The sequence below is a fragment of the Plecotus auritus genome (genome assembly GCF_963455305.1).
Source record: "Plecotus auritus genome assembly, chromosome: 6".
Lineage (NCBI taxonomy): Eukaryota > Metazoa > Chordata > Mammalia > Chiroptera > Vespertilionidae > Plecotus > Plecotus auritus.
The window spans coordinates 110,607,997-110,620,017 of record NC_137773.1 but is presented as its reverse complement, the minus strand read 5'-3'; the positions used below and the strand labels follow the sequence as shown (position 1 = coordinate 110,620,017).

Sequence of the window (12,021 nt, the reverse complement as noted above, 5' to 3'; positions counted from 1 at the left end):
GCTAGTCTTGGTCAAGTTAGTCTCAGTTTTCCTTATCTGTTACATGTCATACACTTGTCATTAGGGTTAAATTATGTGCACAAGTCATTTAACACGCTCCCGTTGCAGTGGCAGACTATGTCATCTACCATTTAGGTGTTTCTTCAGTCTCAGGCTTTTCATTTTTCCTAATGAAGATGCAATTAATTTGAGGTGCCACCTTGAATGACTGTTGATCTGTATAACAAATAGTAATGTTCTACAAGAAATTCAACTAGACAGCCATTAATTCCCATTTCCCCCCAAGCTGTAACAGCCAATAAAAAGCACCCAATGGCCCTGACCGGTTTGGCTCAGTGGATTGAGAGTCGGCCTGGGGACTCAAGGATCCCAGGTTGGATTCCAGTCAAGGGCATGTACCTTGGTTGCGGGCGCATCCCCAGTGGGGAGCGTGCAAGAGGCAGCTGATTGATGTTTCTCTCTCATCGATGTTTCTGACTCTCTATCCCTCCCCCTTCCTCTCTGTAAAAAAATCAATAAAATCTATTAAAAAGAAAAAAAGCACCCAATGACCTACAGATAACGGTGTTCCATTTAGAAATGAAGGTTGTTTGAATATAATAAAATATATGACCTTATTAAAATAAAACTCTTAGCGATATGTGCCTTTAACAATTTTTCACGTTTAATATACAATAAGGCTCACACATAACAAATATAATGGCATACAATTAAGAAGCATGATTGTTTTCTGACAAATTCATGGATGTGCCCTTCTTAAAAACATAATAGCTTATTTTCCATTATAATCTTTATGCCATTTTAAAGCAACCTTTACAATATTCCCCTCGAATATGAATAAATATGAATTAAGTTTAATAAACAAAATCCCCATAGCCTTAAAGTCTTATTTCCCTTCACACATGATATAAAGGAAATGCGTGGATGCTAGTGCAGGAAACTCGAAGAAGCAATCACTGCTCCTGACTATTCACATGGGTACTCGTTAATTCTACTGGTTACAGAGCGTCACCTTAAGATCACCCCACCCCCTCCATCTGTGCAAGCTCTGCTCATTTCTCTGTCCACACTTTATACCAAACTGAACCTGGTCACAGTGCTCATTATCAAGCAAGAGTGAAATCAGCTGCAAATCAATCTCAACTCCTAGAAAAAATAATTGGTAGGTTATATCCACTGGCTGACAACATACATAATAACCAGGACACCAACCAGGCACCGAAATGTGGGTTCTAGTCCCCAGTTTACAAAATAATAGCATTTCCTCTTCATCACTTAACCTCAGGGAAAATGAGCTTTCTTATATGATTTGAGAATATAACATATGTTGTGAAAGTCAAATGAGTTAACGAATGTAAATACATTCTGAAAAATGTAAAGCAGTTTATACATATACTGTGTGGGAGTAGCTTAAATATTTAAATACAGAGTGGGGCAAAAGTAGGCTTACAGTTGTGAGTATGCAAGTTTATTCTTGTATTATATTTTTAATATATTTTATTGATTTCAGAGATGAAGGGAGGAGAGATAGAAATATCAATAATAAAAGAGAATCATTGATTAACTGCCTCCTGCACACCCCCTACTGGGGATTGAGCCTGAAACCCAGGCATGTGCCCTGAGCCAGAATTAAACCATGACTTCCTGGTTCATAGGTCGACATTCAACCACTGAGTGACAGCGGCGGGGGTCTTGTGTTATTATTTATTATTACAATTTTCCATACGAACAACTGTAAACCTACTTTAGACCACACACTATATAGTTTTATTTTTCAAATATTATTTCTCAGCATAAAATTTAAAACACCACTTGCAAAAGAATTCATTAAAATCCCTTATAATCATTCTACTTGTATTTTAAGAATAAAAATGCTATTTTTAAAAGGTTGCATTCATCAAAAGAAATGAAGAATTACTAAAAAAATCATTTATCTCAAATATTTTTAGATAATACTTAAAGGTATCCTATATAATAACAGCCTAATATGAAAATTATCCCCTGGGCAGTCATTGACTGAGAGTTGGACTGCTCACTATGACGTACACTGACCACCAGGGAGCAGTGTGGTACATGGCAGCCATTGGCGATGCAGCACTGGCAGCGGGTGGCAGTGGAGGTGCTGCCAGCCCTGATGGACCCTGATGACAGCAGGATGGTGGAACAAGCGAGCAGGCGGCACCAGGCCAACGTGGGGTGCCAGGTGGGGCTGCAGGGCACAAGCTAGGGCCCAATCTCCACAGGCCATCCTCAGGGACCCCACCCGTGCACAAATTTTGTGCACTGAGCCTCTAGTTTGAAATAAAGGTATGCACAGTTAGCTTGTAATTTTATTTTAACATTTTCATTTAAAGACACAACGTCTCCAGAACTTTACCTTACTTACATTTCATGCAGCATCAAAGAAAGCAATCAGTGTGTTTTGGTCATAACTGTCCAGAATCTCCAGTAAAAGAGGTACTTTGGTTTTCACATTGGTGCCTTTGAACTTGAACTTATCTATAAAAAGATCGGTGATCATCCCTATAAAGAAAATGTTAATTTCCTGTCATTGATTAGTTCTAATTAATGACACAATATTTAATGAAAGTAAATGATTGCTTGATAATCTATTTCTAATCACCTGAAATTCCATTATTTATAAACAAATCTAAAAGGATTGGTGCTTTAAAAAATACTTATTTTGGAGAGATTTTAAGGCAAGTTTCAAAATATAAATCATTTGGCTAATAACTCTTTTAACAACTGGTTATGGCTATTACTTCAGGTAATCAACTGCTGACCAGTTCTGAAATGCTCTTGGCATATAGGGTGGTTTGCTTTTCACTAAGGCTGACCAGATGACATAGTGTAGAGCAAGCATGTCAAACTCGCAGCCCACAATGAATATTTTTGCGGCCCAGCCAATATAACGGTATGTAAGAAACGTGTTAATAAAAATTTCATAACTTAATTTTTACAATATCCTGTTATACATAATTACTGATAATGAACTACAACGTTTGCTAATGACTGATTACTATAATCATGTTGTATTCACTTCCCTTACGCGCCTTATGCACAGGCACACCATTTCTCTCCACTAATACTAGCAGCGAATATTTTAGCAGCAGATTGCCACGTCATTAGTCTTGTGCTGACTTGTTTGGTGTGAGCAACAGGAAATATTTCACTTTCGAAGAACAAGAAAAATAGGTTTATTTGCGTTACGCTTATTAATTTGTGTAGTTATTCAGTGTCTGGTAAGTTAATGTTCAAGAAAAAATATTAATTGTTATTAAAATGTCCTATTATTTTATGTTAATGTTTACTCATTTATTTCAGCCCTTTGTATTCAGCATGTCTCTATTAAAATAAACCTACGTTTCTATGAAAATTGAAGCTTTTGTTTTTTTTTGTGGCCCACATACACTTACATCTTAGCCTTTGAGTTTGACATGCTTGCTATAGAGATTCGGTTCTCAACAGGTTTATTTAGATTAAAATATTCCACCCTGGCTAGTGTGGTTAAGTGGTTAGAGTATCAGCCTGAGCACCAAAGAGTTGGGGGTTTGATTCCCGGTCAAGGGCATGTACCTGGTTTGCGGGGTTTGCTCCCTGCCCCCAGTTTGAGACTGTGTGGGAGGCAACCAAACTATGATTCCTTCTCTCTCTCTCTCTCTCTCTCTCTCTTCTCTTCCCTCCCTCGCTCCCTCTCTCCCACGTTCTCTGAAAAAGCAGTGGAAAAAATATCCTCCGGCGAGGATTAGCCAAATAAATAAATAAGTAAATAAAATTCCATCTATATGTGGACCATTCTTGGGATTTGACCTAAAGGCAAATATTTCTAGGTTCAAAGATCTGGGCAAATTATTGTACCTTTAAGTTCTCTCATATGTACAACGGGGTTAATTCAAGCTGTCAATCCTTTATCCAAAACCCTAGCTACAAGAGATATTTGAAAATTTTTCAGTTTAGAAAGACAATAAAAGGAATACAGCTTATATGGCGTATAATCCAAGGGGGTAATATCCAAGGGGGTAAACAGAACAACGTTTCTGCAACAAAATACATAAAGAACCACACTAGAGAGAAACCAAGATGGCAGCATAGGTCAACACCTAAACTTGCTGCCTCGCACAACCACTTCAAAACTACAACTAAAAGACAAAACGGACATCATCCAGAACCACAGGAAGGCTGGCCAAGTGGAAATTCTACAACTAGAAGGAAAGAGAAAAGCACACTGAGACTCACAAGAGCTGCGGAAGTAAAGTGCAGAGGTACAGAGGCGCGTGCGCCTGTGGAGAGGGCTGGCAACTGAGTATGCGGCTGACTTTTTCAATCTGCAGGGAGACACAAGCTCCCGACAGCTCTGAACTCCAGTTCCAAGTAAGACTCTGGGGTCCCGGACTCATACGGGGAGAAACTGGACTCTCTGGCAGCGGGCGGAACTTGAGGCCGGCTTTCTCTCAGAGGTGCTTGCAGCAATTACCGGAGGACACTGAGACCCGGGGGCCTCATAGAGCAGGGCTGACAGGAAGCCATTGCTGTTTGCTCCACCCTGAGACTCCGCCCCACCCCAGCTATGTGCAGAGGCTTTTGCATATGAATGGCTGTCCTTTGAAATCTAAAATTACCTAACAAACTGCAGCTGAGTCAGTGAGACCCAGAACATCCAAAAGAAGGCCCAAGGCCCCACAGCAGCTTGCATTGCTTCACAGCTGGGACTCATCTAGGCACCTCCAAACCCCAAACAAAGAAGAGGAATCTGCAGATCTCTCTGTAGCTCCTGCTGGGTGGCCTCAGGCAGAGGCTAAATTAGCACTTCCTTGGAGATCCAAGAACCAGTGTACCCAGGGGTCAGAGTGGGACCATCCAGATTACAACTCCTCAGATCCATAAGGGACACACTCAGGGGCAGACTCAGTGAGCACCAAAGCCCCAATGAAGCAAGTCTTGCCTCAGAAGGGTGTCTCCAGCACAGAAGTTCTCCCAGTGTAGACACAGCTGATCCTCACAGCCAGTTGGCCTGGAGGTCAATTCCTCCCAGTGATACCAACAACAATCAAGGCTTAACTACAAAAAGACTGTGCACACAGCCCACAAAGGAGTGTACCAAGAGTGTCCATCTCAGGTAACTGGGGAGGCTGAGCCACTGGGCCCTATAGGACACCTAGCACACAAAGCCACTCTATCAACTCAGGGAAGCAGGGAAAATGCGGAGACAAAGAAACAGGTCACAGATGAAAGAAATGGAGGAAAGCAAATGACTGGATACAGAAGTTCAAAACCACGGTTATAAGGTTTTTCAAGAATTTTCTCGAAAAGGCTGATAAATTTAGTGAGACCCTCAAGGATATGAAAAAGGACCAACTAGAAATTAAGCATACACTGACTGAAATAAAGAATAATATACAGAGATCCAACAGCAGACTAGAGGATCGCAAGAATCAAGTCAAAGATTTGAAATACAAAGAAGCAAAAAACACCCAACCAGAAAAAAGAATCCAAAAATATGAGGATAGCGTAAGGAGCCTCTGAGACAACTTCAAGCGTACCAACATCCGAATTATGGGGGTGCCAGAAGAAGAGAGAGAGCAAGATACTGAAAACCTATTTGAAGAAATAATGACTGAAAACTTCCCCCACCTGGTGAAAGAAATAGACTTACAAGTCCAGGAAGCGCACAGAACCCCAAACAAAAGGAATCCAAAGAGGACCACACCAAGACACATCATAATTAAAATGCCAAGGGCAAAAGACAAAGAGAGAATATTAAAAGCAGCAAGAGAAAAACAGTTAGTTACCTACAAGGGAGCACCCATACGATTGTCAGCTGATTTCTCAACAGAAACTATGCAGGCCACATGGGAGTGGCAAGAAATATTCAAAGTGATGAAGAGCAAGAACCTACAACCAAGACTACTCTACCAGCAAAGCTATCATTTAGAATTGAAGGGCAGATAAAGAGCTTCACAGATAAGAAAAAGCTGAAGGAGTTCATCACCACCAAACCAGTATTATATGAAATGCTGAAAGGTATTCTTAAAGAAGAGGAAGAAGAAAAAAGTAAAGATAAAAATTATGAACAACAAATACATATCTATCAACAAGTGAATCTAAAAATCAAGTGAATAAAAAATCTGGTGAACAGAATAAACTGGTGAATATAATAGAATCAGGGGCATAGAAAGAGAGTGGACTGACAATCCTTGGGGGAAAATGGGTGTGGGGGGTGCGGAAAGAGACTGGACAAAAATCATACACCTATGGATGAGGACAGTGGGGGGGCGGGGTAAGAGCATGGGGTGCGGTGGGAACCGGATGGCGGGGAGCTATGGGGGGGGGGGGGGGGGAAAGAGGAACAACTGTAATAATCTATACAATAAAGATTTAATAATAATAAAAAAGAACCACACTAAGTGGAATAAAAGAGACTATAAATAACCTCATGCCAGTTTAAGTGAAGTTTTGCCATTACATTAAGTCAGCCCAAGTCACATTTGATGCAAAATTAATTATGAAAAAAGCTTTCTTCTCAAAGCTTCCTGGGTTTTGGAATTTGTGATGAGTGATGTTGGTTCTGCACCATGCATCTGCTAAGTTGCTCTAAGGATGAAAGTTCATGTGTTTGCCATTTAGTAAATACTAAGATATTAGGTCTTATTATTACAGTTTGTGAGCAAGTCTCTTAAATTCATTACGCAGGCTGAAGGGTCAATGTAGACTGATGACACCAATTAACTCTACAGAAGACTTGACATAGTGCAAAAAGCAGGCACTGGGGGCGAGGAGGTTCTGCAGGCTTTGCCACTTCCTACCAATGTGACTGTAAATGCTTTAGTCTCAGACTTCACATTTAAAAATGAAAAAATGGAGATGACATCATCTACCTTGCAATGCTGTGTGAAGGATTAAATATGCCACCTGATTATGAAGATGCTATAGATAAACTGGTGTGCTATGCACAATAGGTCTCAGGTAAAGATGGCAAAACAGAAGTTTTTCTTAAGCTGTTCCTTCCAACCCACTCTCGCTCTCTTTTAATATAATTTGTGAAACACCCAATTTCTACCACCAAAGCAAAATGAGTTTTGGGTTGACATAACACATATATATCCCTTATTAAATTACGGTAAAATTATTAAATGTTGCATGTTGATTTTCACAATAGCAACAAAGCCTGAAAATTACTGGTGTGAATTATAGCCTAAACTATAATGCTTCATAAGTTATATTCATTTCACACCAGGTTCCTTCATATATATAAGTCCACTGCATTAAACTTATTTTACTTCCTAATTTTGCTTGCATTTTATTGAGTAAAAATATTAAATAGTAGGTCCAGCTGGTATGGTCCAGTGGTTGAGTATTAACCCATGAACCAGAAGGTCACGGTTCAATTCCCGGTCAGGGCACCTGCCTAGATTTTGGGCTCGATCCCTAGTTGGGGGTGTGCAGGAGGCAGCAGATCAATGATTCTCTCTCATCATTGGTGTTCCTATCTCTCCCCCTTCTCCCTTCCTCTCTCTGAAATCAATAAAAAATATTTAAAAATATTAAATATTAGAGCAAACTTGACAAAATTAATATTGTAAGCAACAAATTGGCTGTCATAGGTTCATGATTGCTGTAATCTTTGCCTTTCTCCTCTGCCCAGCTTCCCTCAAACAGCCAGAAGCACAGAGATATGGCAAGGTATTCTAAACAGCCCACTAACCATAGAGCCTTTCAAGGTGTGCAGGCTGCTTCTTGTACTCTTCCTGCAGGCGATCTGCCTCTTCTAGAATGCAGCGATACTCTGGTATCAGAAAGTCTGTATTTCCTTCATGAACCTGCAATTCCTTATTTTAAATTAAAAACAGAAGAAACTTAATATTTAAATTCAATCCAGCGTAACTTTAAAGTCTTTACAATTTTAGAAATCCCATTACAACAAAATAGTGATCATGAGTCCAAGACACATACACTTACTTTTAAAGCATCAATTAACTGCACTTTCTTAGCCAAAAGCAACTGGTACTCCAGCTTCGGGTGGATTAGCTCTAGAGTATGCTTAACTGACATTTCATTGATCTCTAGAAGGAGTCGAGCCAGACACAGTTAGAAAGTCATTTTGATTAGAAACATTCTTATTGTAACAACAACCAAAAAATAAAAACAAGAAAAAGATTAATTTTTCTTTCTTTTTTACCGTATGAAATGTTGAGGTTAATTTTCTTTTTTGTAGCTTCTTTAGAGAGCACATCTTTTAGGATGGATATAGTTGAAATGTTGTCAGATTTAAAAACTCCTTCTCCTTTTCTACAAAATTAATATACATTTTTAAAAGGAAAGCTTTAGAAGGAAATACACCCCGTAAATACTTATTTTGTAACTAGTGTTTAGATTTCATTTTATTTCTCTATATATACATCTCATTATTAATAGAAAACATATTTAAATGTGTAAACTTTTACTGTTATATTAATTCAAGTTCTGAACATACTTGTAAAACGTAACAAAAGATGTCAGATATATGTCTCCTAAAGATATGCGAAGTCATAATACGTCCTTCATGTAAAATAGCGTATATGTTTTCACAAATAAAATTCCAATAGCTAACCCTTCATGTATATAAAATAGAGGTACTGTTTTTCTCTGATGTGCTCATGTAAATTACAGCATGACCATACCCTTCATCCTGATGCTGACAGCAAACCTAAGAGTAACAGCTTCTGTGTCAGGCCGGCATCCATCGCGTGTCTTATGGTCCCAGGACCCTTTTCCTTTGGGGGAACCACTCCCTCTCTCTATCACCTTCTCAATCCACAGGACTTCACTGGCACTGGCCTCAAACCCATTTCTGGGACTCCAGGAGGAAGCATTTAGCAGTGTATCCCAGACCACCACCGACCACAGCGGGTCACGGCTCACCAATGGTACTCAATCCTGGGATTTTTTTTTTTACTGGAACAAGTGGGAAAGAGACGCTATGGTAGCTGAGGGCACTGCTGCCACCATGGCTACACAGGACAGCCAAGACGACAGAACAGAGCCGCGCAGCGGAGAGATCCGCCTCTATGACATCAGCGAGGGCGCTGACCCGCGACCTGAGCCCAGGACTGCGCCCTCTGACGTTACAGGCGCTGGGAATGCCGTTTACTAGGTTAAGCCGTTTGTGCTGGTTCTATTTTCTGATGACCAAATATTTCCGTTTCCTAACTAACATCTACCATTTTTCATGCATTCAATGTGCCTTTTGGTTTGGCTTTCATACACACAAATAGTTTATATTGACTAGTTAGAGGCAAATACCGATTTCTTTCTTTTAGAAAGATGACTAAAACATGCACACAATTTTGATCCCAATTATAGTTTAGAAATCATGAGACTTTTCACTGGTCTTTAATTCTAACTGATGGTACTTACTATTAAACACACAGTACCTGACACTGGGGGTGACTTACATGGCTTGTTTTCTTTTAATCACCACAATTCAATGAATCTGTGCTACTATTGCCACTCCTCAGAAGAGAAAACTACAGGTCAACGAGTGAAGTAATCTAGCCTATAGAGCCGAGTCACACCCAGTAGGGCCGCTTCCTCCACACATATGCACTTTACTTAGATGCCTGAAAACATTTATTGAGAACCTCTATGTTCAAAGCCATGTGTTAGGCACTTGGAGGACTCAGACGAAAATAATTAAGAAATAGACTCTGGCCCTGGCTGGGCAGCTCAGTTGGTTAGAGCATTGTCCTGATACTCTAAGGTTGAGGTTCGATCCTGGTCAGGGCACATACAAGAATCAACCAATGAATGTATAAATAAGTGGAACAACAAATCAATCTTTCTCTCTCTCTCTCTCTCTCTCACTCCCTCTCTCTCTCTTCCTCCCTCACTTCTCCCCTCCCTCTCTGAAATCAAAATACAAAAATTAAAAAAAAGAAATAGACTCTGCCCATGAGGAGCTTATAGTCCAATTTAGAGATACAAGCTTACATAAAAACATTATTATATACTTCAAATAAATAACAATAAATACCTAAGGAAGGTAAAAATAAAATGCCATGAGAATAGAGAAGAGAATCAAGAAAAACCTGAAAATGTAGCTATGAGTTGGGCCTTGAAGAATAAGTAGTGTTTGACTGGTAAGGGGAGAATATTAAAGGACACAGTGTGGTAAAGAGCAAAGATATGCTATTACACAAATATACACTCTGCTTGCTTCGGCAGCACATATACCAAAAATATGCGCTATGCCAGGGCACGTGGAATTGTCAGCTATTCCTGAAGCGTGAGGTTCACTGTAGTACTTCAAACAGGAGTCATTCATTGCTCCAGGTTTGGACACATGAGATGCTGGAAGGTACAGTGAAACAGGTCCGAGGACTGATCCTAAAACCAATTAGATTTCTGGAGAGCTCCAGGTCCCAAAAGGCTGCGTTCTGAGGTAACACGATGTGTGTGTTCCCGGCTGTTTCCAGAATTAGCATGCTAAAGCTCAGCTAGGAGGCAGAATAGTTCAAGAATCTGCTTAGGAAAAGAATCCCTAAGAGACAGAGACAAGGAGAGGAGAAGCCACCCAGTCCCCTCCAAATAAAAATCTTTATTCAATCATTTAAAAAAATTCAAAATTCATTAATTCTGCTTGTTTTTCAATAGATTCTCTTGAATAGTATAGGTTTCAAATCTATTATTTACAAATTGTTCCTGCTTTAAAACAAAGAAAATGTAGAAGCTCATTTATATCAAAACACTTGTGGGCTGGCTGGCTTAGCTCAGTGGTTGAGTGTTGATCCACGCACCAAAAGGTCACTGGTTCTGTTCCTGGTCAGGGCACATGCCTGGGTTTCCAGCTTCATCCCCAGTACGGGGCGTGCAGAAGGCAGCCAATCAATGATTCTCTCATCGTTGATGTTTCTCTCTCTCCCTCTCCCTTCCTCTCTCTAAAAATCAATTAAAAAAACATACTTAAGCACCCTACACACGTGTGAACCAGTAACGAGATGTATTACCTGTAGGTGCTTTCCAGCTGTGTGTCCAGGAAGGTGTTCTGGAAATAAAATGTCACACATTCTCCGGCTGGAGGTTTCTCGGGAACTTCAGGAAGGCAAAACACCACCCAGGAGTGAACTTCCGCAAAACTGAACTGGCCCGTTAAAGTCAGTGTGTTCATCGGTCTGTAATTCACAGCGGAGGGACACATTTGTGTGTGGAAGTGTATTTGATATACACAAAACATTATAAACAGAATTTTGAAGTAACAGCTAAACAAATATAAATTTGTTTATATTTGTTTAATTTTTCTCAGATTAATTTTACCCATCAGATAAATGAACATTCTGATTTCATGGAAGAGAGAAGGAATATCTATACCTCTGCTTTTACCAGTCAGGGGACACAAGTAGCTTGTTTTTATTATAACATCTTTACAAATAAAATCCAGTTTACCCAGGCATATTTCATTTTTTAAAAGTTCACCTAATACTCCTACTGTACAAACTACCAAAACATACAAGAATCTCCTTATGGAAATAATGAGGTCATGTGACAGCACAGGACTGGGCTTCTGAGTTAGACGAACAAGGGCTTGAAACCTGCTCCACGGCCTACCAGCTGCAGGCCACGGGGCAGGGAGGGGTCAATACCTTCTATCTTGCAGGGATGTGGAAGGGTCAGAGGAATTCTAAGAAGATACAGAATTAAGAAACCTAAAACTAGAAGAGATTTTAAGATCATCCAGGCCACCGTCTCATTTGCAGATAAGAAAACTAAAGCCCAGAGAGATCATGTTATGTCCCCAAAGTCACACAGGAATGAGACAAGATTCGAACCTGGTCTCTCGCTTCTCTGTGTGCTGCTCTTTGCAGCACGCCATGCCACCACCATCCACAACTTTGACTTTGAAGCAGGGAGACATACCCAAAAGAATCTCTCCTCTTTTAATGTTCTAAAAGAAATCCTTAGGAACATTTCTCCTTACATCTTATTTAAACTACCTACCTTTACCATTACAAGCTGCAATAGGAAAGACATGGGCGGTGGTCTCACATT

At 40.0% G+C, this 12,021-nt stretch overlaps 1 protein-coding gene across 2 annotated transcripts in view; it reads right to left on the bottom strand.

The window, feature by feature from the left end:
• Positions 1 to 12,021, bottom strand: part of BBS7 (Bardet-Biedl syndrome 7) — a 57,001-nt gene that overhangs the window by 1,654 nt on the left and 43,326 nt on the right. Inside the window, exons 15-20 of one of the 2 annotated variants that reach the window (XM_080674675.1) lie at positions 10,983 to 11,147; positions 8,177 to 8,286; positions 7,957 to 8,060; positions 7,703 to 7,826; positions 2,387 to 2,523; positions 644 to 2,291 (exon numbers count right to left, since the gene is read on the bottom strand). In XM_080674675.1, coding sequence (XP_080530801.1) covers positions 2,390 to 2,523; positions 7,703 to 7,826; positions 7,957 to 8,060; positions 8,177 to 8,286; positions 10,983 to 11,147 — 637 coding nt within the window. In that variant the 3' untranslated portion in view covers positions 644 to 2,291; positions 2,387 to 2,389. Of the gene's footprint in view, positions 1 to 643; positions 2,292 to 2,386; positions 2,524 to 7,702; positions 7,827 to 7,956; positions 8,061 to 8,176; positions 8,287 to 10,982; positions 11,148 to 12,021 lie in introns of those variants that run through there. The other variant, XM_080674676.1, reaches the window with a different exon arrangement.